Raw genomic sequence first — 23,835 nt, forward strand, 5'->3', positions numbered from 1 at the left:
TGTTTTAATTTGAAATGCAGGTATTTGCCAGAGTGATGCAGGAGGATGTCAAGACATGGAAAACCACATGGCCTGTAGAAGAAAAGAAGATGACACAGCAAGGCCAGAAAACGCAGGTACAGATTGGACTTCAATGTGAAATTTGCCCCACCTTTTTTCTTCCCTGAAAACACAAACTAAAAGTCAGTACAGTTTACTTTGTTTTATTAACAGGTTAGCTTTTGTTTCATTTTTTCCCCCCGGAAACACTTAATAAAACTAAATAAACTGTTCTGAATGTTAATACAGGTTTTCTTTGTTTCATAAAATAAACATTCTGCATTGAAGGTTAGGAAATCAGGTTGTGCCTGTTGGGGAAATGTTGTTGCTGGACATTTTATTATTATTATTATTATTATTATTATTATTATTATTATTATAATAAAGAAGCATTAATATACCGAGACATGGGTTGGTCATGGGTTAATTTATGTTGTACACAGGTGGATTTATAATTTTTCTCATTTTAAATTCAGCTGGGTATGGAGTTCAAGTGATCTGCAGCGATTGTTTGGATAATGCCAACACTTACTCCAGAGATCAAGAATATTACCCTCAGAACTTCAGACCGGAAGATCACTCTCATCAACAAGCACTTGGCAGCACAGGATCATGCAGGGCTGACCTGGAAGATTCAGGCCCTGAGAATCACCAGCACTACAATGGGACTGTCAGTAGTTTGGAAAGAGAAGGCCCTATGTATCCTAGCAACCATGACAGGATGACAGCACAAACACAGAAAGGACCGTCACTGAAACATTTTGACATCAATGGTAATGTTTTAAAAGCTTTTATTTAGATTTTTTTTCCCCTCCAACATTTCAACTGGTGTTTATCAATGTTCATTCGAAAGAAACCTGCTGAATGTTACGTTAACATTTTGAATTACATACCACTTTGTAGTTTTCCATATACTTAACAAAAAACTGACACAAATTGAAAAATGTGACATTTCGAAATCTAACTTTAAATACTGTACATGGCTTCCAGTAGACTTTTGCAATATAATTTGTTTAGTTTCTTTGATTACATGATGTTAAATTAAGAGATTTTTTTTTAAATTGTTTCAATCCTAAAATTCTAGGTGAGACAAAGATTTTGGACATAGCTGTAGGATGCCAATATGTCCAGGGGCTGGATTAAATGTGTTATACTGTGTCATTTATGTTCTAGAATACCTATTCTGTATGTCTTGCCACCTTAAGTGCACTAAATTTACTTTATTTTTCAAATGTTAATATATCTCAACTCTTCTATTTTTTTTCCAGGTTCCCATTCACAACCTATAGAAACTTCAGGACCACTCAGTACTGTCTGCCCTCCATCTTTAGAAGATTCATTCCACGAACCAATTAAATTAACCGGTCTTCCTCAGACCTCATTGGACAATAAATGTGAGGTCGAAGCCAGACAGGCATTGCCTCCTAATGGACACCTACCCATGCTATGTGACTCCAATATTAGCGAGAGTATTCCATTGAGGAGAGCCAGTGATTGAAAGGATGGCCATAAAAACTGCTTTTCCTCTTTGCACTGAAAACCCTTTATTTATTGTTTTTGAGACACTACCTCAACTTTGAAACCAGAAGCTCTCCAAGGAAAGGGCATCAGAAGTTTGAGGACATTGCTTGTTTGAGCGTTTTTGAGTTGTACATAATTGTAATCTTCCCAGAGTTATCATTTGTAGTTCAACAGTTGATGTGCATTTGATGCACGCAAATGTAGAGAATATTGTACAAAGAGAGAGTTTTATTGAACATGGCTTGTACATAAGAGTTTTCATATATCTTTTACAAAGGATATTTTAATCTTTATTCAGTGCATGAATAACTGAGTGGATTCTTTTTTTTTTTTTTTTTTCCAATTTCTAAACAGAAAAAAAGTACTGTCTGGTGCCTTACTGCATGAACCCTAAGTACACTCATAAGAATCCACTTCTCACAACATTTGCTCAATTACAAATATATATTTTAAAAGGATATTGGAAAGATCACCAGCACACGTTCCTTCAGTTTTTAATTGCACTTCTAGGTTTAGTTTTAATTTTATAAAGAATTATAATGCTGGTGGTTTATGGCCTTAAACACACTTCTCATTAACTGAATTTTACAGTGGAAGAGCTTTGATTTGACTTCTCATTGGTGTGGAAATGAATGTAAACCCTATACATTTGTGTGAAAACAAAGAGGAACATCTTATTTTCAAGCACTTTGTCTGCTGAACCTTATTTTGGATTTCAAAAGTTGGTGAAAAACAGGTTGCAAAATGTTTGGCCTACGCAATGCAATAACATTTACAAAGGCAATTTTACCTTCATGTAAATCTACAGTTTGCAGACTAAAATTGTGTTTTTAATAATTTAGCTTTTCTGTTATGTCACAATGTTTGAAAGTCACTCTGCTAGTATTGCAACTCTTTAGTCAAAGTACCACCAGCTTTGGCTCATCCAGTTAAAGCATTGCCGCTGGCAGCGCAGGATGAGTCACACAACTTGGATGGTGCTGGCGCCGGTTTGTGTCCAGGCTGTGCAAAGAGGCCGAACTTTACTGGGGACCCCGAGGGGGGTGTCACATTGGCTCTGACGCTCCCAGGGTGGGGGATGGGGAAACCGGCAGGGACTCTTTCTCCTCATCGCGCAACAGCGAACCCTACTGGCCAGACACCGAGCACATTCAGAGTGGATAAAAGCAGGGCTGATCTCTGTGCTCCGGGATTGGTAGCCAGACCACCTCTGCTCTGGATTGCTCGGCGTAAAAGCGGTTCTGGCTTTAGGCTTGTGAGAGCGGAGGATGCGCACACGCCCTCAGAACGTCTGTGCTGTGTGGGGACCCTCTGCGGTGAGGAGAAAAAACAGAATTGGACATTCCAAATTGTGTGGAAAAATAACTACAAATGAATAATTGGTCACTCAATTTAAAAACAAAACAAAAACAAAAAAGCACCACCAACTTTTGTTAAATGCTGTACTTTTACAAAGAGGTGAAACTAAAAGCCTCAGACCATTTCATTCACAAATCTCAGCTATGTACGGTACATTAATTCGTAATAAACCTACACATTTTCATTTAAATGCCAAAATCAAACTTTTAAATCAATATTCAATCAATCCATTTTTAATATGGTCTAATGTAAGGGTTTTTAATATAAGGTTGTTTCTGGTTTTCATAGTGCTTATCCCAAAGCCCAAAGATTTTGAGACTATTAATCTCCCCTGTAATTTGCTCCACATTTTAAAGTACATATCTCTGATTCCTATTGGCTCTTTAGGGGATCTTTATTCATGTCACCACATATTTAGTATATTATATATAAATGAAGTATGACAGAAATGTCTTTAATGCTCAGGATGCAATTCCTTTTCATGTATCCTGTAGTTATATTTGAAATTGGAATAAATTGAGCTGTTAACCTGAACACTATCTGGTATCCAAGCTCTTCCATACAGAATCGTTTTACATGTGTAAAAGCTGCTGCAGCTGGTGTTGGTTACCTGTGGACATTATCAGTTTGTGTATATTTAAAAAAAATGTTTTAATATTATTACATGTTTGTTAAACTGTAGTGGTAGTAACACATATGGACCACTTGGACAAATAAGAATCTTATTTGGGTTATAAGTAACATGAGACAGCAACACATTATTTTCCAAGCTACTTGTCTTGATCATTCTAGTCTGTTTTTGATTCTCGACAGAATTGCACTATAGGTAGCTTATATGAGTGCCAATGTACTGTTGATGTTGTGGGGAAGTGAAAGGATGTGTAATATTAAGGAAAATACCTGCAGAATAAAACTTGCAGCTGTGATTCAAAGAAACAAACCAGAGATTTATCAAATTGTTTGCAAATTGGAAGCAAGATGTTAGACCTGGACAATGATGTGAAATAATCTGTATTCAAACTGTTGGCAGAAAAATATTTACCCCTCTCGAAGCAATTGTTATTGAAAACACAAAATTGCCTCAAATACAAGGGTAAAAAGCTCAACATTGCATTATTTTTAAGAGATTGTTTTTTTTACTGCCACAACAAATATGTGCTGCTTCCGAGAGACAAAGGGAGAGTGTCGCTTTTCTGTACAAAACTATTTATTTATATAAACTTTGGTAAAAAAAAAGATTGTACATGGACAAGAACAAGTGTCTAACGTGACACTGAAGTGTCTTTATTAAAAACCCAATTATAATATGACATGGTGTCTTTGCATCATTGCTCACACTCATTTTTTTTAAAAAAGGACATTCTTATAATAAGATTTCCTAAAACTAAAGTTATTATTTTAAACCCACCATTTGTCAGCTTCAATTGACATGTAAAAAGGTTTTCCGAAAGCAATACGTTACAATTAGTGCAACAACACAACGTTAGTACAGAGCTTGTGCTCATCTGTGTTCATTTTACAGCTTTTCTGTTTGCAATTATCTGCATATTCCATAGGTCTAATAACTGTGTATCATTCCAGGAAACGTGGAATTGCCTGCTTATGCCATTTTCACAGGTCAAATGTTTTCATTTAATTCAAATTGGGGCCAATCCATATAACTGCTGCATCTGTGAATTGAAATTGGAGCCACTTTTGCCTCTATTTTCTTACTGTGCAACCCTAATAAACTGCAATTATTTCAAGGGAATTTGTCACTGAATGGAAAACTTGTATGATTGAAAACAACTTCCATATCAAAACTTAACATTGCAAGTAAAAAAAACAAAAAAAAACATGTATTCTGGATACAGGGACGCCATTCTCATGTCACAGTTTGTTGAGGAAATTCTTACTATTGTACAGAAAGTTGACAATGTGCAAGCAGCTTCAAACTTCTTCAACAAATCATCTATCTGCATACCAGCTTTATAACAAACGCAGAGCTTTTCTCTCTTCCTTTATCTTAAAATCTAAGAAACAATTTAGTAACAACTGTCAATTACTGAGAAATGGATATGACATCAACCTCTTTGTTAACTTTGCTCCATGTGTCCCAAGACTCAGAATGTGGCACTCAAATTAGACTCCAACCGGAAAAAATGGCAAGTGGAAAGCCAGAGGTTTCTCCTGTAGGTGCTTACGTGATGGTCCATATAAAATGCACAGTGTGAATGTCAGGTACCGGCAAGGAGGCTCTAGGGGGATATTTGCTGCTATTTCTCTTTCATTCCCCTCCACTGGCACTCACAGCAACAGCCAGACGTTCCTCTCTGCTACAACAGCAAGCTGCGAGCTTTCTCATAGGCCCCTAAGAAAATGAAACCACCGAGGCTGATCCAGGCCACTCTGGGGACAATGCCTGCAAACAATCTGAAAAAGAAACATTTGTACAGGAAGGTTTTTATTTAATGCAATTAAAACGGATAAGGCTTCAGCTTTTCCCATGTTTTTTTTAAATTGGTAAATATTTTCTTGTGTGTTGATCCCACTGGAATTTAAAGCATAAAGAAAAATGACACACAAACATGTTACAGTCATGCATAGTTGGTCACCAAGCTTCTATTTACCGTAAAAAGAAACATATGTAAGATTTTCTCTTGCTGCTAGAACTCTACTAAAACAGCACAATAAGCTCTGGGCTGTTATTTAAGTAAACAACTTGTCTGTCTTAATTTTGTTAGCAAGCAAATGCACATTAATAAACACAATTTTTTATATAATCACACACAGTGCTTTATAGCTTTGATTCCTTAGAAAAGGGTCAAACGAAGTTGAGATCTGAGACATTTTAATCCCTCATAATTGGGAAAAGGGGTTATATTTTGTACACAATTCTCATGTGGGATGGATTTTGACCAAAGGATATCAATCATGCTTTGAAAAAGGGGCATATATTTCTATTTCTATCTCTATCTCCTCTTTCTCTAGGAACTCTTTGTTTTATTAATTTTATTAACTAATCAAAATGCTTATTGCTGCCATTATTGCCCATCAGTACATGAAGCACCTGTGCATAATGTACTGTACTAGAACTGAACAGCCTGACAAGGTGCCAAACACAGTAAAGATCTTTCAACAACAGATCCCAGCGTTTAAAATATCCAACCCAGATCAAATGTTTGGAGGAAGACATTTCCTGTGCTGTAACCTTTTATACATCGTCCTATAGATTTATGGTTTACAGCACTGGGTACGAGCAGTGTTGTTTTTTATTTTAAAACAGACTATTACTATAAATGTTACTGCTTTACACTTATGTTTTTTTGTTTTTTTTTTATAAATCTTTACAGTAAAATATTGAAATGCCACATCGCTCATTGCTATTCTATAACCTTAACTGTTATAAAAAGTTATCACAGTTATTATGACAGAAAATACAGGTTTCTTGAAGACAGTGGGGTATATTTATCTTAGCAGAGGAGTGTCTATATGCGACATTTCTTACATTTTAAGTTCACTGCAATATGTTACTAATTTTTTTTATTTTTTATTTTTTATTTTTTTATTGTATTCAGGGATAAATGAGCTAATAAACCCTTCCTGGGTAGGAACACAAGCACAGTTAATATAGAGGTAAAAGGCGACTGTATTAAGACCAGTCACTATTACTTTAAATCATTGAAATAAACCTCAATGTGTACATTGGATAGTCACGGGTTTGATTTTGCACTGTTTCATTTATGTACCTTTCTATATTTTCAGCATAGATTAAAAAAAATTTAAAAACCTGTGGCTTGATCCCTGGCACAGCCCCAATCTTGTCCATACTCTGGATAGATACAGTCTGCACTACTCATTATCAACTAGCCCTGGAATAAATATATCACGCGTTCATCATGTTTTAGCTCAGATGACTCATAAGCGAACGGACAATTATTTCCTGGCTCAACACGTGAAAGTATGAGTAACCCCACCTGTGACAAACATTTGGGGGTCTCCGTTTCCAACATCCCCCCAGAGTATACTGAGTAACCGTGACATCAACAATCTAGCTACATCATCATTTAATCACTGCATCAGAGCTGTCGTATATTATTCATCGTTCAACAGAGCTAATCTCAAATCCACTGTGTTGACTAAAACAGCATTAATAATGGGAGTTCCCACATGTTATTGGATAGAAGTCCTCATTAAATCCAGTGCAGTTTTAATCAGCTGCAGAACCCCATTTTCTATAAACATACAGACCTTAAGCACTGACAAAAAGCACCAGACTTTAACTATGTGTGGGATTGTGGGTGATATTAGGTTCCTAGTAATAAAATAAATACTGCCAAATTCAAACAGAGTACTTTGTCCCCAACATTAAAGCTTGAAATTCAGAAATATAAATGTACACAATCTTATTTTGCTAGGCATAAACACCCCAAAATGCTCAATAATACCTATGCCACAACATCTCATTAACTTATGAGTAATAAAAAAAAAAAAAAAAAAAAGCCAAAGCCAAATTAAAGTATTGTGGCCTAATATATGTTGTAATTTTCTATTCTCCAAAATATACGTGCTGGTACTTAGGAAGATCCTATCATAAACGTGGTTTATGTGAACCTCTAATTGCAGTTCTTTTGGTTTTTGTAGTAATGAACACCGCTCAGAGCTTCGGGCAATCTGACAGATGGAAGCAGTTTATGGCTTCACTAGACAGCAATTGAGCTTATTACCATAATTATAGCTTTAAAGCAGAGCAATTTGTACGAGGTACGTACCGGCGGAACAGTTCAGGGTTTACCCAGAATCATTTATCATTGTTTTCTTACAGAGCTATACATACATAAATATGTTTTCTTTTTAAAGATGTGCTTAGTTCACAAACAGTACTGCAATTAGAAGGTGAATCATGCATTTTTTTAGTAAGAAGAAAGAAAAAATCAAATGGGAAACACCAGTGTGGTTAATTCAACAGGGATACTTAAGAAGGCTGCTGAAAAAATATTGCAAGACTTTTTTTTTTTTTTTTTAAACTAAATAAAAAATTACACGTTCCAGAGCTTGTAGCCTTTAATATTTTTAGTGCTAAGGTGATCTTTTGGCTTTATGACTGCTCATAAAAAATATGTTTAAACGAAGCTGACTTCCTTGTGTAAGAGTATGAAGGGTATGTGCTGTGGATTGTCAAACAGTAAATTATTGATGTTGGCCATAAATAACTTGTTCTGAAATAATTACCCAGAATTTGAAACACTTTTTATAAAAACAATGCCTCTGCGCCATTTTTGTAAAATATATTTAATATTTTATATATCAGGGCATGTAGTTAGCTAAATTGCCAAGAAACACAGCTTTTAAGACAAGGCCTCTCATTCCTTTTTTCATGTTGCCAAACTAACATCTTCTAAAAGTTATGCATCATTAACCATGTGCATTTGGTTAACACAAAAACAAAATAATACTACAATAAATCTCCTTTGAAATACAAGTAAATGTTCTGTGGTGGGTTACGGACGTTTTGTTTTATTGTTGTAATCCAGGTCTCCAAATGATTCATTAAAAAAATAAATAAATAAATGATAATTAAATATTGATATCAGTCAACCTTTCTGGTTCTCAATAACTAAAATACCTATCCAGTGCACTGCAACCAGAGAATGGAAGAAAAGTGAGAGTGGGCAGACTCCAGTCTACATGTTCCTCATATAAACTCAATTTGTAAAAAAAAAGAAAGCCACCTGAAACAAACAATGTTAGTACCATTCTTATCCCACACCAAGGATAAAAGTAACACTTTGAAGCCATTTTGTACCATGAAAAGCTGTGTGATCTACATCCACAGCCTCTCATAATGCATAGCACTGGTACATGCTTAAAATATGATCTGTGGTTCTCAAGACATAGTTAAAACTGTGGCATACCTTGTTGTCAGATATGAATCCCTCAGGGTAGATAATATACGATAACATTACTGCTGATAACGCTTACCCAGAGAATCCTTTTGCGTTCCAGACCTCTTGCAACACAAAGGGAATGTTTCCTCTAGCCGTGGTGGTACCTGCCTACATCAGCACAAAGTAAACAGAAAGAAAACACTGTGATTTATGACCTATCTTTTTAACTTCCACAGTAATAGAAGCAACACTTTGTTTAGTCTATCTGCATTTTTCTTCTGTCATGAAAAATTGCAAAGCATCCACTTCCTGCCAATGCAACAGGTGATCCATAATTGCCTACACCTTAGGTATCTACCCTATGAAATTACACAGTATGAGTCCCACTAAATCGTGGTTGTCTAATTTTGTAAGCAGGAAGCACACACCATTTTGAAGTAACTGGTTTATGTATTAAGTATAGAGGGTTATTTTAATACAATAATTATTTTTAATTAGGAAAGAAAGATTATCGCACGTAGAATCAATTAATTAAAACTATGGATGGATTCAGGTTATAATTTTTCACACTTGGACGTTGATTACAGAATCCTAGTCGACATTTAAATGACCAAAGCCTTTTCTTTTGGACTTTGGTTAGGTTTTAGGTTAAGTCATGCAAGGCACGTGTCTGAAATCGTGGCCCTTCTTTCTTTCACTAAAAATGCAATTCCATGTCTGAACATTCCAAACAAAACACACATCCACTGATGCAGGTCTTCAGGGCAGCTCTCAATGAAGTGTCCAAGCTACCTCTACTAAACCTGACGAGATATCTATGCAAACTACCATGATGATAGATGTCATGATGAAATGAAATCCACCCATCCAGATTGTGCTTGCTTGTACACTTGAACACATGTTGAAATTCAGCAGGATGTTTGTTCTAACCTGTCAGGCTGTTTAGAATTTCAATAGCTTTATTCATTATCATCAAATAGTCAACTGTTTTGGTTAATGGTGTTATTCTTTAATGTCAAGGGCATTCTATTAACTATTTCCATACGTATCAGTGAGTGTTAATGAGTCCACCATACCAGTAGAACCCCGCTATTTTTGCTTGTTGCAGTTTTCTAAATAAAATACTCTGCATGATATTGGATGTGTTTATCTAGAAGACCAGTTAAAAAACAAAAGAAAACAAAAAATACCCCAAGAGCTAAATTTAATGATGCCAAGTCATGAAAGACAGCTTTTATAAAACACCCACTGCGCTGGCAATGGATTAGAAACACATCTGTACTGCATTTATGTATAGGGTATTAATTACTGTGACATGAAAAATAAAGAGTTAATCCAAAAAGAAAAACATATTGAAAGATGATATTGTAGGTGTTCTATAATTTAAATACTTTAACATTTAGTTGTGTGTGTGTGTGTTTGTTCAAATAAAAGGTTAAACACGTTTTTATTTGAAGCAACGCTGAAACATAACATTTCCAGTCTTGACATGGCTGGTCATATTGTAGCTCAATTTCTGTCCAATTCCTTGTTATGTGTATTTTGGCCCTGTAACACCTCCCAGCTGTCCTTTGCAATATTATGCTATTGCTTACGCTTACCTTTGCCAACATAATTCTGGTCTTTGCTACGTCCAGGGGTGTCGTGACTGCAGCTGCAACTCCACCTGAGAATGCATACAATATATATTACGGTTAATCTTGGGAATAACTTTAAAAAAAAACAAAAAAAACTTCTACATATACACATTTATACAAAGCAAACAACAAAGTCCATTACAAAAAAAAAAAAACTATATCCGCATTTGCTTTCAACTCATTTCAAATAAATGTCACTGAAGGATGCTTTGCAAGAGTAGACATAGCTCTCTGATGTAATCTGATTAAAGCTGTTCTGCCAGAAAGGTGTTTCCATGGGTCACACGCATCTACAGTAGCAGGAATTATCTAACTTGGTTAAGTGGCTGCAGTGACAGTTTCGGATGACAGACTACAGCAAATGTGACAGAGATACCAGACAGCCATTACATGACCGGCAGACTTTTTAGTGCTGTGCAATGGCCAGCCTGCGCGTGCACACACACACACACACACACACACACACACACACACACACACATTCCTATACCACCTGTACATCCAGGGAATATACCACACCCATAAATAAAATAGAAGGAACATATAAATGATGATAAATTATTTAACCAGAAACAATTATTAACTAGCTGGAGCTACTTAAATATAAAAAAAAGACCCAATTACAAACAAGTTTAAATCCAGGACAATGAAGTACAATTGTTGTCATTTCAATCCAGAAATATTGTGTACACACAATAATGGTCCTTAGCTGGTAATGCCATTATAAAAAGTAACACCCTGTGCTTATGGCTCAATAAATACATTGACTGTATTTATACAAGCTTTCCCAGCAATGAGCCAAGTGAGTGTGAAATTAGCAATCCAAACAAGCACTCTTCCAGACTGTGACATGTAGCATCTGATTAACTTCATTGTATTCTTAAGTAGCATATAAAGGTGTGCTTTGCAGTACTTTCAATTCAAAGTAAATTTGCTGGATTATATATATGTATGTATTATTTTGCATTCTGAATAAACTAAAATCAAGCTTCAGTGCAACAAGTGCAGGGTATGAACCACCTGTTGTTTGCAGACCCTTGCTAATCCAAGCTAGCCAGTACCACGTATACAGTACAAGACATCTAGTTTGGAGCTCACTGAGCTGTCTGCCAAGAACATGCATTATATGGCAAAGAAATATGAGTAGAAAGCAAGCCACAACTTTAGATTATATATACAGTGGGTGTAGATCTAGTTTAACAGTTGTATCAAGTAGTTTTTACAATGAGCCTATTTAATTGATCTAAACTGGGATGGACCGAAGTACTGCAGTTATTTAATTCATTAATATAGCACCCTTCCTGGTGTTTTTTCAGATAGAAATTCTCTTACTCCACGGTTTAGATCAAATGAATACGGTATACCATGACACATACTAACTTAAATTGTCAATAAAATGGACTGCTTTGCCACTTTGTGCTCAAGTCTGACATGGTGCTATTTTTTTTAAAAATCCGCCTTAAAAATATAGCTCCCCTTGAACTATTTATTTTTCAAATTCTGCATTAGGACTGATGTATAATTCAGTACAATGTAAAAATCATTAAAAACTATATTAAAAGTGCAAACCCATTTAAAGTTTCTCTTTCTCCTCCCCAAACTGGGGTTAGATATACCAGGTGGTTGTGGCCAGAAGCGTTGCTAAAACAGAAAATGGCAGGCTTTAGGCCCTCGGGGTGTTCTGTCAGTATCCTCAACCCTCCCGACTACAATTAATCTGTTTTTTCTGTCATTCCTGTCACATGAGCTGTGAATTATGTCCTCTTGTTGAAATCACTTAAAACCCCTGAAGAGCTATGTGGGTCAAACAGCTGCGTGGCCTAGCACCCAGAGCAGGCCTCTTCACAGATAATTTTCAAAATTGTCCAGTGGTAGGATGCAGTGAATTTTATTTAAAATGTTTAATTTATATTTGGTTTACCAGGACTTACCTTTTACAGCAGAACTAAAAAACATGTTACTGTTGAGATGACCTTTGTGGAATTTGTTAAGGAATGCAGCTTTGTTAAACTTATAACTTAAAAAAAAATATATATATATATATATATATATATATATATATATATATATATATATATATATATATATATATATATATATATATTTTTTTTTTTTTCCTGGCTTTTCCCCCCTCCCTTCACATTTCCCAGTATAGCATATAATCCTTTGCACCTGCAAAAGCTCCGCACACTGCTGACTGCCAAGAATACAGCACATGACCCTGCTTCCATGACCAAAGGCCCTGCAGTGGAAAAAAAGGGGGGGGAAATGAAGATATTAGATGCAGTTAAAACCATCTGAAACCCCACTGGGTTAGCTCTGAGGATGGAAACTCAAGTGTGCAGCTATTTTTGTGTTCTCATGTTCAGTGATGTAATACACTCATTTTCCCAAGAAACTTAACTGGCTACCAAAAGAAGCAGCTGGAAAAGAGCAGGGGTTACAATTACAGTATAGAGCTCAGCAAAAACAAAGACTTACAATAACAAAGATAAATGTACAGAAGATTGTCCTGAACCTTTTTAATATGGCTTCAATTATTTCCCAGTGTCAAATTATAAGCATTCCCAAACTATTTCTCATATGTAGGTTAGTATAATTTACAAGGGACTTGCATGTGGATTTGCTAAATAACCGTCTGAAGGAAATTGTACAGCTATGCAGGCGTGCATAAAATATCTTAATCCAGGAAAAATATCTCAACCTCCGCCAGAGGAGCTTTGTTTTATCCATACCCTTGACAGGCAACGCTCACTGTGGTGCTAACCTAGCCCTCCATCCTCATATTGTGCTTGTTCACAGCAGAACAAATGCCAGAGACACAACAGCCTCTTTGGCAGATCGCTGTGGTCGCTGTGTTTCTTAGGCTTTCTGCATGACCCCTCTTTTTGAATGTTCTAGAAGTCAGACTGAAGAGATACTATGTATCCAGGCTGTGAACACTAGGATATCTCCTCATACACTATAAAGAGAACACCATTTTTCACACATCTCTTGGCCAGTGAATGAAATGAAACTCAATTTAAAAGGACTCTGTCTGAACATTTTGGTTTGTCAGACTGTTAGAAACATTGTTCTAGAAGAACTGCCTTGCTGTTGATTTGATATAGCCTCCTACCAAAACAAGACAGCAAGCCAAAACTCATCCTAGACAAAGAATGGCGTCCTTAACTAAGGACAAATATACAATAAAATGTGATCGGATCAATAAACACAGTTATTTTCTGCTGATAATTAAATACTGTACTCATATTTCTAGTGTTGATATCACTTTTGATAGATGGCATAAGCACATTTTAGATATATGATGACATGATATTGTGTGCAAAATAATAAAAATAAAAAAGTTATCTACCTGCGCCCCCACCTCGATAGAGGAGCCCTTTCCTTACTCAACCAGACCACTACTTAAAAGCAAAAAAGCTATACTGTTGTGGATATTTTAATTGCACATTTCTTTAATTACTTATATGGATTGCTGATTATAAATACCGCTTGATCACGTGCTGTCTTTTTAAAATTGCCAAGTTAAATAGCTGCTGTTGTGCAATGTGCTGTATGCAACACAATTGAACAGTTTTCAATTAACTGAAGAACACATTGTTACAGATGAATTGCGTATTAGATTTATTTTACCCCTCCCTTATGTCATATTGTGACCTGTAGACCTTGTGACCTTGTTTGTACAATATGTACCATGAAAGAGGTGAAGTCAACAGATTAAAGCACCAATTGACAGCAAGTTTGAGCAATAGAGAAAAAAGAACGCAAATCTTACGATTAGAGCAACAGAACTTGAAATTTGTAAGTATGTCAAATTAAAAGGTTCATTTTTAGTCATTGGTGATGTGAAGATTAGTCCCTTGCATGTTCTGCACTACAATATTGTGCCGTATACAGATTGCGTGTTTAACACACATTTTAAGTCTGATTTCTTTGCAATGTAAACCATTATTTGTAAATGGGACCCATGTAGCATAAATGACTATATTACCTAATAAAGTAGAACATTTAAATCCTAGCATTGAAAGTGTCATAATTAGCAATCCTGTTTTAAAAAGCTTTACAATCGCTCAGCTGCCGCAAATAATGACTGCTTGATTGGTTTAAGGAATGCCATTTGAAGAACAGCATGAAATAATTACCGGCAGATCTTTTTTTAAAAGGGCACTATCCCCCCCCCACTCCTTCACTGGAGTGTGTAGTCCAGGGGCTGCACTACTGTAAGTGCCAAGATGTGTCATGTGTATTCCATTAAGTTGCAGATTGAATGGGAGACTTTGTTTTTTCACTTCAAAGGGATGCCGTCGCAGAGAGCCATCCCAGTCTCTCGCTCTTCCCTTATGAATAACAAATTGGAATTAAATCTGCTGGCTGTGGTGCATGGAAACTCACACAGGCGGAGCTCTGTTCAACTTCTATGCTCTCTGACCCCCTTTTAACTCTTCTGGACAGACACTACACTGCACTATTTACCATCCTTCACAAGCTTCACACAACTTACTTTACCACCTTAAAGTATAGAACCCTTTTCCTTGTTTAAGAATTACATTTAGTTACTTAGATTCTTGTTTAAACCCGATTAATGTCAGAAGACCAGGAAACACTTATCATTAACTCAGAATGTTTCTAAACATCAACATTTTATTTTAAGATTAAATAAAAAACATATACAAATCTTTATTGCACTAAAAACACATATTTTACTTCAAAACTGTCTTACAAAAAAAAAAAAAAAAAGATATCTCTCTCTCTATATATTAATCTAATGATATATCTATTTGTAATTATAGTGTAGCTTTCCATAGATACAGTCAGCACTCGGTTATCTGTTACCCAGATGCACATCAGTTGTGTTTTACCACCCTTGTATTAAGAATATATATATATATATATATATATATATATATATATATATATATATATATATATATATATATATATATATATATATATATATATATATATATATATATATATATATATATATATATATATATATATATATATATATATATATATATATAGGGCAGCAGTGTGGAGTAGTGGTTAGGGCTCTGGACTCTTGACCGGAGGGTCGTGGGTTCAATCCCAGCTGATGGACACTGCTGCTGTACCCTTGAGCAAGGTACTTTACCTAGATTGCTCCAGTAAAAACCCAACTGTATAAATGGGTACTTGTATGTAAAAAATAATGCGATAACTTGTAACAATTGTAAGTCGCCCTGGATAAGGGCGTCTGCTAAAAAAAAAAAAAAATATATATATATATATATATATATATATACATATACAAATTAATGCACTTACCCGTCACATGCGATTTCCATCTCCTACTTTCTGAAGCCTACTTATTTTCAGATATGTATTTTTGATATTGTATCATTTTTGTGTTCCCTGAAAAACAGACAAGGGTAGGATCGGGCCAAAATAAAATAATGAAATATGCATCAAGCGCATTTAACCGTCACTGAAGTCAAAATTTTATAGGGTCGGATATGCGAGTGATGACTGTATATAGATATAGATATAGACACTGTATATAGACACACACAGTAGAAACCTGGTCATCCAAACAGTTTAGGTGACATAGAAATAGTTCTTATGAACGAACATTCGGATAAAATGCAACTTTACAAAAAAACTTCAATACATGTACATATATTGTACTCTAAAGGTGTATTTAAACATCAGCACTCTATGCCCCAAACACTTTGTTTCCTTAGTTTTACACTGGAACATTTTCTGACAAAACAGTTCTAACTGTTGCATCCGTGCTGAGTTTTTCCCCTGCTAAGCAAAGCTGCCCGATGCTGTGTCTTTGTAAAATCTGTACAGCCTCGTCCTCTGGGTGTAGCCGACTATAGAACAGCAATGCTTTCTCAAAGTACTGGTCCTGAAATCGGAGCGCCTCGTTCCATTTCTTGCATGAACCACATGTACAAGTTTTTTCTCTCGTATTGTCTTGACACAGTCGCATTGTTCTTCGTAGTGCTGTGGCGGTACTTGATTCCAAGGTGCTCAAGAATTTCTCTAGTTTTTTGTGTCAGTAATCGTTGACTTTCCCACATCATACTCTTTGAAAAGTGCATTCAGCCTTTTCCAACCGTTCAATACGTTTTCAGCTAGAGTAAGTACTGTCCTGTCCTTTTTTGTCTGTCAGCCATTTTGAATTTGTCGGGGACACACTGGTCTAAACTTGAGCTACCGGAACATATCACTGAGGAGCTAATCAAAGAAACAAAATAGTAGTGATTACACAACTAGGTCCCTGTTAAAGAAAGCTCAGTCTACTGATCATAGTTCAATCTGGTTAATTAACTTAATGTGGCAAATACAGGGATCAGGGATCAAGAGGACAGTAAATGCTTCCTACAAATGATCATACATTCATATAGTAATTTAAAATATAACAGTAAAAGGATTCTTGAAAATAATGTGGTGACATAAGTGAAGTTTAGAATGTCTGTTGTAAGAACATATTGCTGGGAGGAACTAGTGGAGTCATCTTTCAGAATTTGATTTCACAGGGACCAGATTGCCAGATTGAGTATTGTACTTTTCTCATGTTTAAGGCAATAGGACACAGTGTGCAGGAATTCAATGGTGTTCTTCTGGACATATGGATAGATATGGACCAAGGAGTGACCATGCTTAGACAATCTCGAGTCCTCTATCGACTACATAAATGCAAGCCTTCAAAGTGGTGCATTCAAGGAATCTGTATGAGCTGGGTTTGGTATCAAACTAAAAGCAAGGGATATAGAAAATCCCCTTTAAGGCCATTGCACACTGGATCCGACAACGCATCTGAATTTAACGTGTGTCTAAACAGAAACTGTGTTGTGTAATATCATATGTTTTCATTTTATTTTTTTATTATATATTGGGTAACAACATTATTGTAGATCTAGTAGAAACATGTTTTTGTGTTCAAAGTTACGTACAACAGAATTGTATTTATATTTTATTAAAATACTGAAACTAGATATATTTACTACAAAGCCTCCACTGCACATCATCGCTCTGAAGTACGATACTAATGCATCTAGTGTGCAATGGACGACTTTTTCGGATGACGGATGCTAAATGACGGATCCAGTGTGCAATGGCCTTTAGGCTTAACAAGATCTATGACTAACTGAAACAAATATAACAATATTATATCTGATTTTGTCCAACACCAACAAAATGCGGAAGACTGACTTTTCCACATCATGAAAAAATCCTAGTAGATATTTTGGGAGGGTGGAATTTTCAGTAAATAAAATGCAAAAGTTGTTGCCTCCGGTTTCAACAAATACATTTTATTACAGTAATTTAACGAAATCTTGTAATTTGTCTGGCTACCATTTTCTATTGTGCCATTTTGGACACTATTATGATCGTGACTAAAGATTTGAATTCCTCTGTTCCACACAAAATGACTTACGAAGCAGAAACAGATGGCAAGAAAGAAGAAGTCTTTCAAAGTGTGAAAAAATCCTGTGAATGACAGTTATTATTTCACTGAGAAAGTGATCTCTATTTCCCTCACAGCTGTCTGATGCATTGTCCTTTTAGTAAAATTAGGCGGTTATGGCATTGGAATTTGCTGTTCTCATTGGTTAGCTATGACATCATGCCTTAAAATGCTAGATTTAAAAATCACTTTTATGATGCAGAAGCAGACAACTGAGACACATGTGCTGTTCTCCTTTATGGTGAAAGTGATACATTTGTAATCATTCCTGAGAGATAGATACATGAAAATGCAAGATATTGTTAAAATTGTACTTAGTCATGCAATATTTTATTTCCCCAAACAGGGACGGAAATAAGACTCTTACTGTATAGAAGTTTCATCCATTCCAAGTTTTACTACAAGCTTGATTAGCCATAGTGTATAGCTAACAAGCTCAGGTGTGTCTTGTTAAACTCATAGTAAAGCCAGTAATGGATCAAACTGCTATGCAATGGGAGTCTTATTTCCATCCCTTATATCTAAGAAACTACATTAGTCATTTTTGTGAATTGAATTCTAACAATGGTGCAATCAACTTTGAAAGAATATTATTCGACCACCAAAACAGAAAGCAATATTCTAAGGTTTCAAGTTGGCTAAATATTGACCTACCTTTAAAAACTCCCAGAGTGGAAACTGCACAAGAGAGAAGGGAATCTGAAATCAAACAGAAGTTATGTCAGTAAGAAAAAAAGGTCACAGGTTTGCCACAGACTCTTGCAATGGATTACCCAGGTGTAGTCATTGATTCACTCTGAATACAGTGACATCACAACTTTCTTCAGAATATCAAGTCCAATCAAAAGAGTGGGCCTATGTGCAGCCTTTCTTATGTAGTTACTATTACTTTCTCGATCAAGAGAACCCATCACCTAACACATTTGGAAAACTGAATGTTACACCATTCAAATAAGTTGACACTGCATTGCATTTCAAGAGAACACCCAGCTACGTCATTGAGATCTTTCAATTGAGAAATGTAGCAAGTTAATGAATAGTTATCTTCCTGTACTCCCACAAGGCTCATGAGTAATGATTAATAAATGAGAAGTCCCCAGTTTAGACTCCTGTGTAAAACAGAACTTGACAGGCAGCTGCCACAGCAAATTTGTTATCTGCCCAGGCAGGAAGCAGCAGCGAGAAGAAATCAATGTCACTGCTGTACAATGAGCTGACAAGCTGAAATCTCAGAGGAAGTTTGTCATCTCCAGCAAAAAAGGACCTTCCCTTGAGATACTCCAGTCCCACAGAAAGGTCAATCATGGCCAACACTACCAACTTCTTGCTGCTCCAGCCACAGTGTTCATATGCTAGTTTTTTATTTTAGATTTTATTTGAGCAACACAACAACAATTTGCATGTGTCCTATAGGCAAAGTAGTGTACAGTACCACCACTCCCCAACTCTCTACCCTAATCCACCTTTCAATCTTTAATATTTATTTAACCTTGTGGATATTTCTGAGGTAACAAAGTGGAAGTTTAAAAGCACAACCATCTGCTCTCTAGAAATCATCCTTGTATTTAATGAACCTCTGCGCGACAATGTTTCTCTTCCGAGATGGTGCTGCACAATATGAAAAGATTCTGAAGACTGCAAACCTGTCAACACCATTGCTTTTAGTTGCACACTAATCTTTCTAATAATCTATGTCTGTGGTTTTCATTCCTGCTCTTCAGCAACTCAAACTGTTCCAGGTTACTGTTCCAACCTGGACAAAAAATATATATATATATTTTTTAAATGTGAATTGTATTAAGAACAATGCCCACAGGGATTCGAAGCTGGACAGTAAATGTAGATTTGAAATCAACATATTGTTCCTGGTTTCAGTTATAATAAAAACCTGGACAGTTGGAGCTTCACAAGAACTGGCGTTGAGTACCACTGATCTCCAGCATTTCCAATATATAATGATGATCTGTTCTCTAATCCAAGCCTTTTTATTTGTGCATCACAGTCAAAGCTAAGATTTGAGAGAAGACTGGAATGTGAAACAGCTGATATTAAATCGGGTATCATTAACCCTTTAAGGACCGGGATCGTGTTAACACGATCATACTGAAGTGGGCTTCTAGTACCACGATCGTGTAAACACGATTAAAAACACACACACACACACACACGTTCATAAATATCAAGAAATCAGTGGATATAAGCAGATACTATTTCATGAACTTTCATCAGGTATGTTTCTTTTTCCCTTATTACTGATAATAATGGAATGAATAACTATTACTTTAATTATAAATATTTATTTTGAGAAAATAAAAATCGAGAGTAGTGTCCATTATTGCTTATAAAGACCCTGTGAATAAACGTGTATTATGTCATTGCAATCACTCAGGTGAAACAATGTCTTGTAATCTGCCCAAACATCAAGATTTTTCAACAGAACTTTCAGGGAGTATTGTAAGGTCCCTCGGATCATAGAATAACAAGTTTTTACACGTGTAAGCAGAATACAAAATAAAAAATACTTTACATTTAAATAAATAAATAAATAAATAAATACATAAATAAATAAATACATACAAATAGTTTAAAAAAAAAAAAAAAGTTTGTATGGTTTCTGAAGTAGTTTATAGTGTTCTGAAAAGAAAGACACCATTTCCAAGATGCTACTGAAAAAACATGATTTTTAGTGAATTTGTATAGTAAGAGAGTCAAATACAGCCAAAAAACACCTGATCCTGGGGGAGCACCCCACTGAAAAATGCATGGTCCTGAAAGAGTTAAAAGTTTATACTTGAATAACTGTGCAATCAAAATGAGTGAAGGTATGCTCTTTTCTTAGAGCTGTCACTGTGTTGCCATATTGCATCTCCCATTTAAGCTTTTTGAGTGAATTCGTGTTACAAGAATTGTATTAAAACATTAAAAATGTTGATCTACTGTAATGATACTTTAATGATTCATAATTTTCTCTTTTTTATGAGTTAAGAGTTGCTTTATGTAAGGGTGTATCTGTTGGTTTCAGAAAAAGACAAAACACTTGTATGGAGGACTGTATATTAATAACTGCATATGTTCATTCTGATGAACAAAAGTAAAAAAAAAAAAAAAAAAACATTAAAGAAAAAGCATATTTTAGACTACAGTATGCAGAGCAGGGCCCAGATACTGTAATATTAATTAAACTGTTAGAAATAAATACAAAACTAAACCTGCATTTTATAAACTTGTACACTGTATAAATATTCAATCTGCCCAAGCTTTTTACATTCAACGTTTAGATACTGGTATGACTGGATTTAAACTTTTTAAATAGTGTGGATTTAAACATTAAAATCATCATCACATCATACACAGAAGGTTACATTTAATCAAAACATACAGTGTCACTTTATGACCCCATTTCTTGCATTCTCACATTTATATGCCATTATTCAATCAAAAAGAACAAACATAACTATGGGGAGTTTGATTCAATGTCGTGATAAAACTGGGTAACAATGCAGTATTATAATTTTTTTTTTAACCGGATCCACCACTTAGCAGCTGCTTCAGTTTAGCAGAAACAATAATATCCTATTTATAGCTACACACCCTCAAGGGCCTACAATAAAATCTGTATTAGCTAAAGGGTCTCGCAGGTCTCTATGCGCCAGCATCACATCAAGAAATCAAGAGAAATGAAAAGGTCTTTGCCATCCCCAGAAGAAATATTCACTGACAGAATGGTGTCGCTCTAGGCTAGACTGTAACATTTATAACCAAAGCAGGCAAAGTGCAAATCTGTTCCACACATGCAGCAGATTTACTGCCAATGCTTATTAAAGTGCATACCCTCGGCAGAGTTATGCTCTGACTCAAAGATAGCACGCACAATTGAGACTGCTTTACAGCTCAATACTCATTTATTAAGGATTAGAAGATTTCACATTGTTATTGCTGAAAGAAATGACGTCATAAAAAAGTTAACCCATCCACAGACACCCCATTAGGCAAAGGCTCTTCAAGTATCATATTTTATACTGGTCTTTCAGATCAATCACTGTTCTGGCTTCTTAATATCTTGAGCAAATATACAGTGCCTTGCAAAAGTACTCAGACCCCTGACCAATTCTCTCATATTACTGAATTACAAATGGTACACTGAAATTTCATTCTGTTTGATATTTTATTTTAAAACACTGAAACTCAAAATCAATTATTGTAAGGTGACATTGGTTTTATGTTGGGAAATATTTTTAAGAAAAATTAAAAACTGAAATATCTTGCTTGCATAAGTATTCAACCCCCACACATTAATATTTGGTAGAGCCACCTTTCACTGCAATAACAGCTTTAAGTCTTTTGGGGTAAGTATGTACCAGCTATGCACACAGTGTCAGAGTGATTTTGGCCCATTCTTCTTTCCAATATGTTCGGTCTGTTTCCATTTTAAACCACTTTAACTAACTAATAAAACATACCACTGTGGCATTCATTTTTACAAAACCGTGTGTGATACTGTAGATTGAATATTGTTTTTGCTTTAGTTATGGACAGGTTGTGTTGTGTACCGCAGTCAAATGGGTTTAGGAAAGCAAAACACAATGCAAATTATGCTGCACCCAACAAACACTCAGCAGTCTCCAAAGCTGCTTGATCCCCACACATGCCGTACTGTACATTCTCTGGCTAATGTAAATTTTAATAACAGCTTGAATATTGTTTATCCTGTAAAAGTAATGTATTTACATTGGATGACAATGCGTCTAACAACCTTTAACTGCACCCTTTATAGAGGTACGTTTTGTTTAGTACATGTGGCACTGACCATGTAAGGGCAAAACCGTAAAATAAATCCTTGTATTGTATGCATGGCTTTTTTTTGACGAGTTCGTATAATGTACATGTACAAGTAAAAATAACAAATGCAGCTTTATTTACACCAGTTTTGAGAAGACATTTGAATGGCATTAACAGCCAAATTTACAGCTTTTCCACAAATTATTTTTGGGAATAATCTTAACATTCATAGACTCAGATGGCTTGGCAGTAGTCAACTATAATAACAAATACAATTTTCCATCTTCCTTTCCAGTATATTTTAAAATGTTTAAAAAAAGGAAAATCACATTTCACCCGTACGTAACCTTCTCTTCTTTTTACAGAAATCAGAAAATGTACTACAGCAAGCCATTAGTGTAATGGAGTTATGAAGTCCATATCAAACTATAAATTCTACAAAACTGTGGTACGCATCTGGAATCATCATTGTGTCTGGGTTAAAGATGATGTCGTTATAATAAACACATCCCTTTTTGTATTACACACATCCATTCTTACAGAAAGATAAGCATGACCTCATGGGATTCTGCACAGACCTCATTTGTAGACCTACAGTCATGGGCTTGGCAATGAGTGTCAGAGATACTATAACAGTATCATCAGGCAGGAAAGAGCACCTGTCACATCAATCTGAGTATGCATGACCAATATTAAAGAATATTTAAAAACAACCGCTAGGTAAAACAGAATTTATTCTACAAAATGAGAAATACTACAGTGTAATTAATCAAATTGCTATATTAATTTACTGTTCATAATCAATACAAAAACATTAACCAGTAGTTAATAAATCATGGAGTGTATTACACCACTGTCCCTGCTTTTCATCTTGTTTCCTACTTTTCAGTGTACTGTTCCTCATCAATCAGTAAAAACATATATGTGACACACTGTCAGATGTTTCAAGCAATCTGCACAAAATCCTTGAAATTGTGTGTGTCGGGTAGTTAGTTTATCACATTCTGGCGTATCAGTTTGGTTTGTCTCTCCATTTTTCAAAAGGTCACTCGGTCGATTTTGCACTACAATACACAGTTTAGTGTCACAAGCCCTTAAAATTAGTTTACCATCAGGAAAATAGCAGGGCTGGCGATGTTTTTTTTTTTTATTTAAAAATAAATAAATAAAT

General features: G+C 35.4%; 2 protein-coding genes across 2 annotated transcripts in view; one reads left to right on the forward strand and one right to left on the reverse strand.

Moving 5' to 3' along the window:
* Positions 1–4,669, forward strand: part of LOC117413734 (leucine-rich repeats and immunoglobulin-like domains protein 1) — a 49,602-nt gene extending 44,933 nt beyond the window's left edge. Inside the window, exons 17-19 of the mRNA XM_034023029.3 lie at positions 21–116; positions 516–812; positions 1,308–4,669. Coding sequence (XP_033878920.3) covers positions 21–116; positions 516–812; positions 1,308–1,537 — 623 coding nt within the window. The 3' untranslated portion in view covers positions 1,538–4,669. The remainder of the gene's footprint in view (positions 1–20; positions 117–515; positions 813–1,307) is intronic.
* Positions 4,176–23,835, reverse strand: part of LOC117413735 (mitochondrial S-adenosylmethionine carrier protein-like) — a 60,785-nt gene continuing 41,125 nt past the window's right edge. Inside the window, exons 6-10 of the mRNA XM_058999651.1 lie at positions 18,540–18,584; positions 12,596–12,665; positions 10,388–10,452; positions 8,881–8,954; positions 4,176–5,331 (exon numbers count right to left, since the gene is read on the reverse strand). Coding sequence (XP_058855634.1) covers positions 5,235–5,331; positions 8,881–8,954; positions 10,388–10,452; positions 12,596–12,665; positions 18,540–18,584 — 351 coding nt within the window. The 3' untranslated portion in view covers positions 4,176–5,234. The remainder of the gene's footprint in view (positions 5,332–8,880; positions 8,955–10,387; positions 10,453–12,595; positions 12,666–18,539; positions 18,585–23,835) is intronic.

Source organism: Acipenser ruthenus, chromosome 25 (genome assembly GCF_902713425.1).
Source record: "Acipenser ruthenus chromosome 25, fAciRut3.2 maternal haplotype, whole genome shotgun sequence".
Taxonomy (NCBI): domain Eukaryota; kingdom Metazoa; phylum Chordata; class Actinopteri; order Acipenseriformes; family Acipenseridae; genus Acipenser; species Acipenser ruthenus.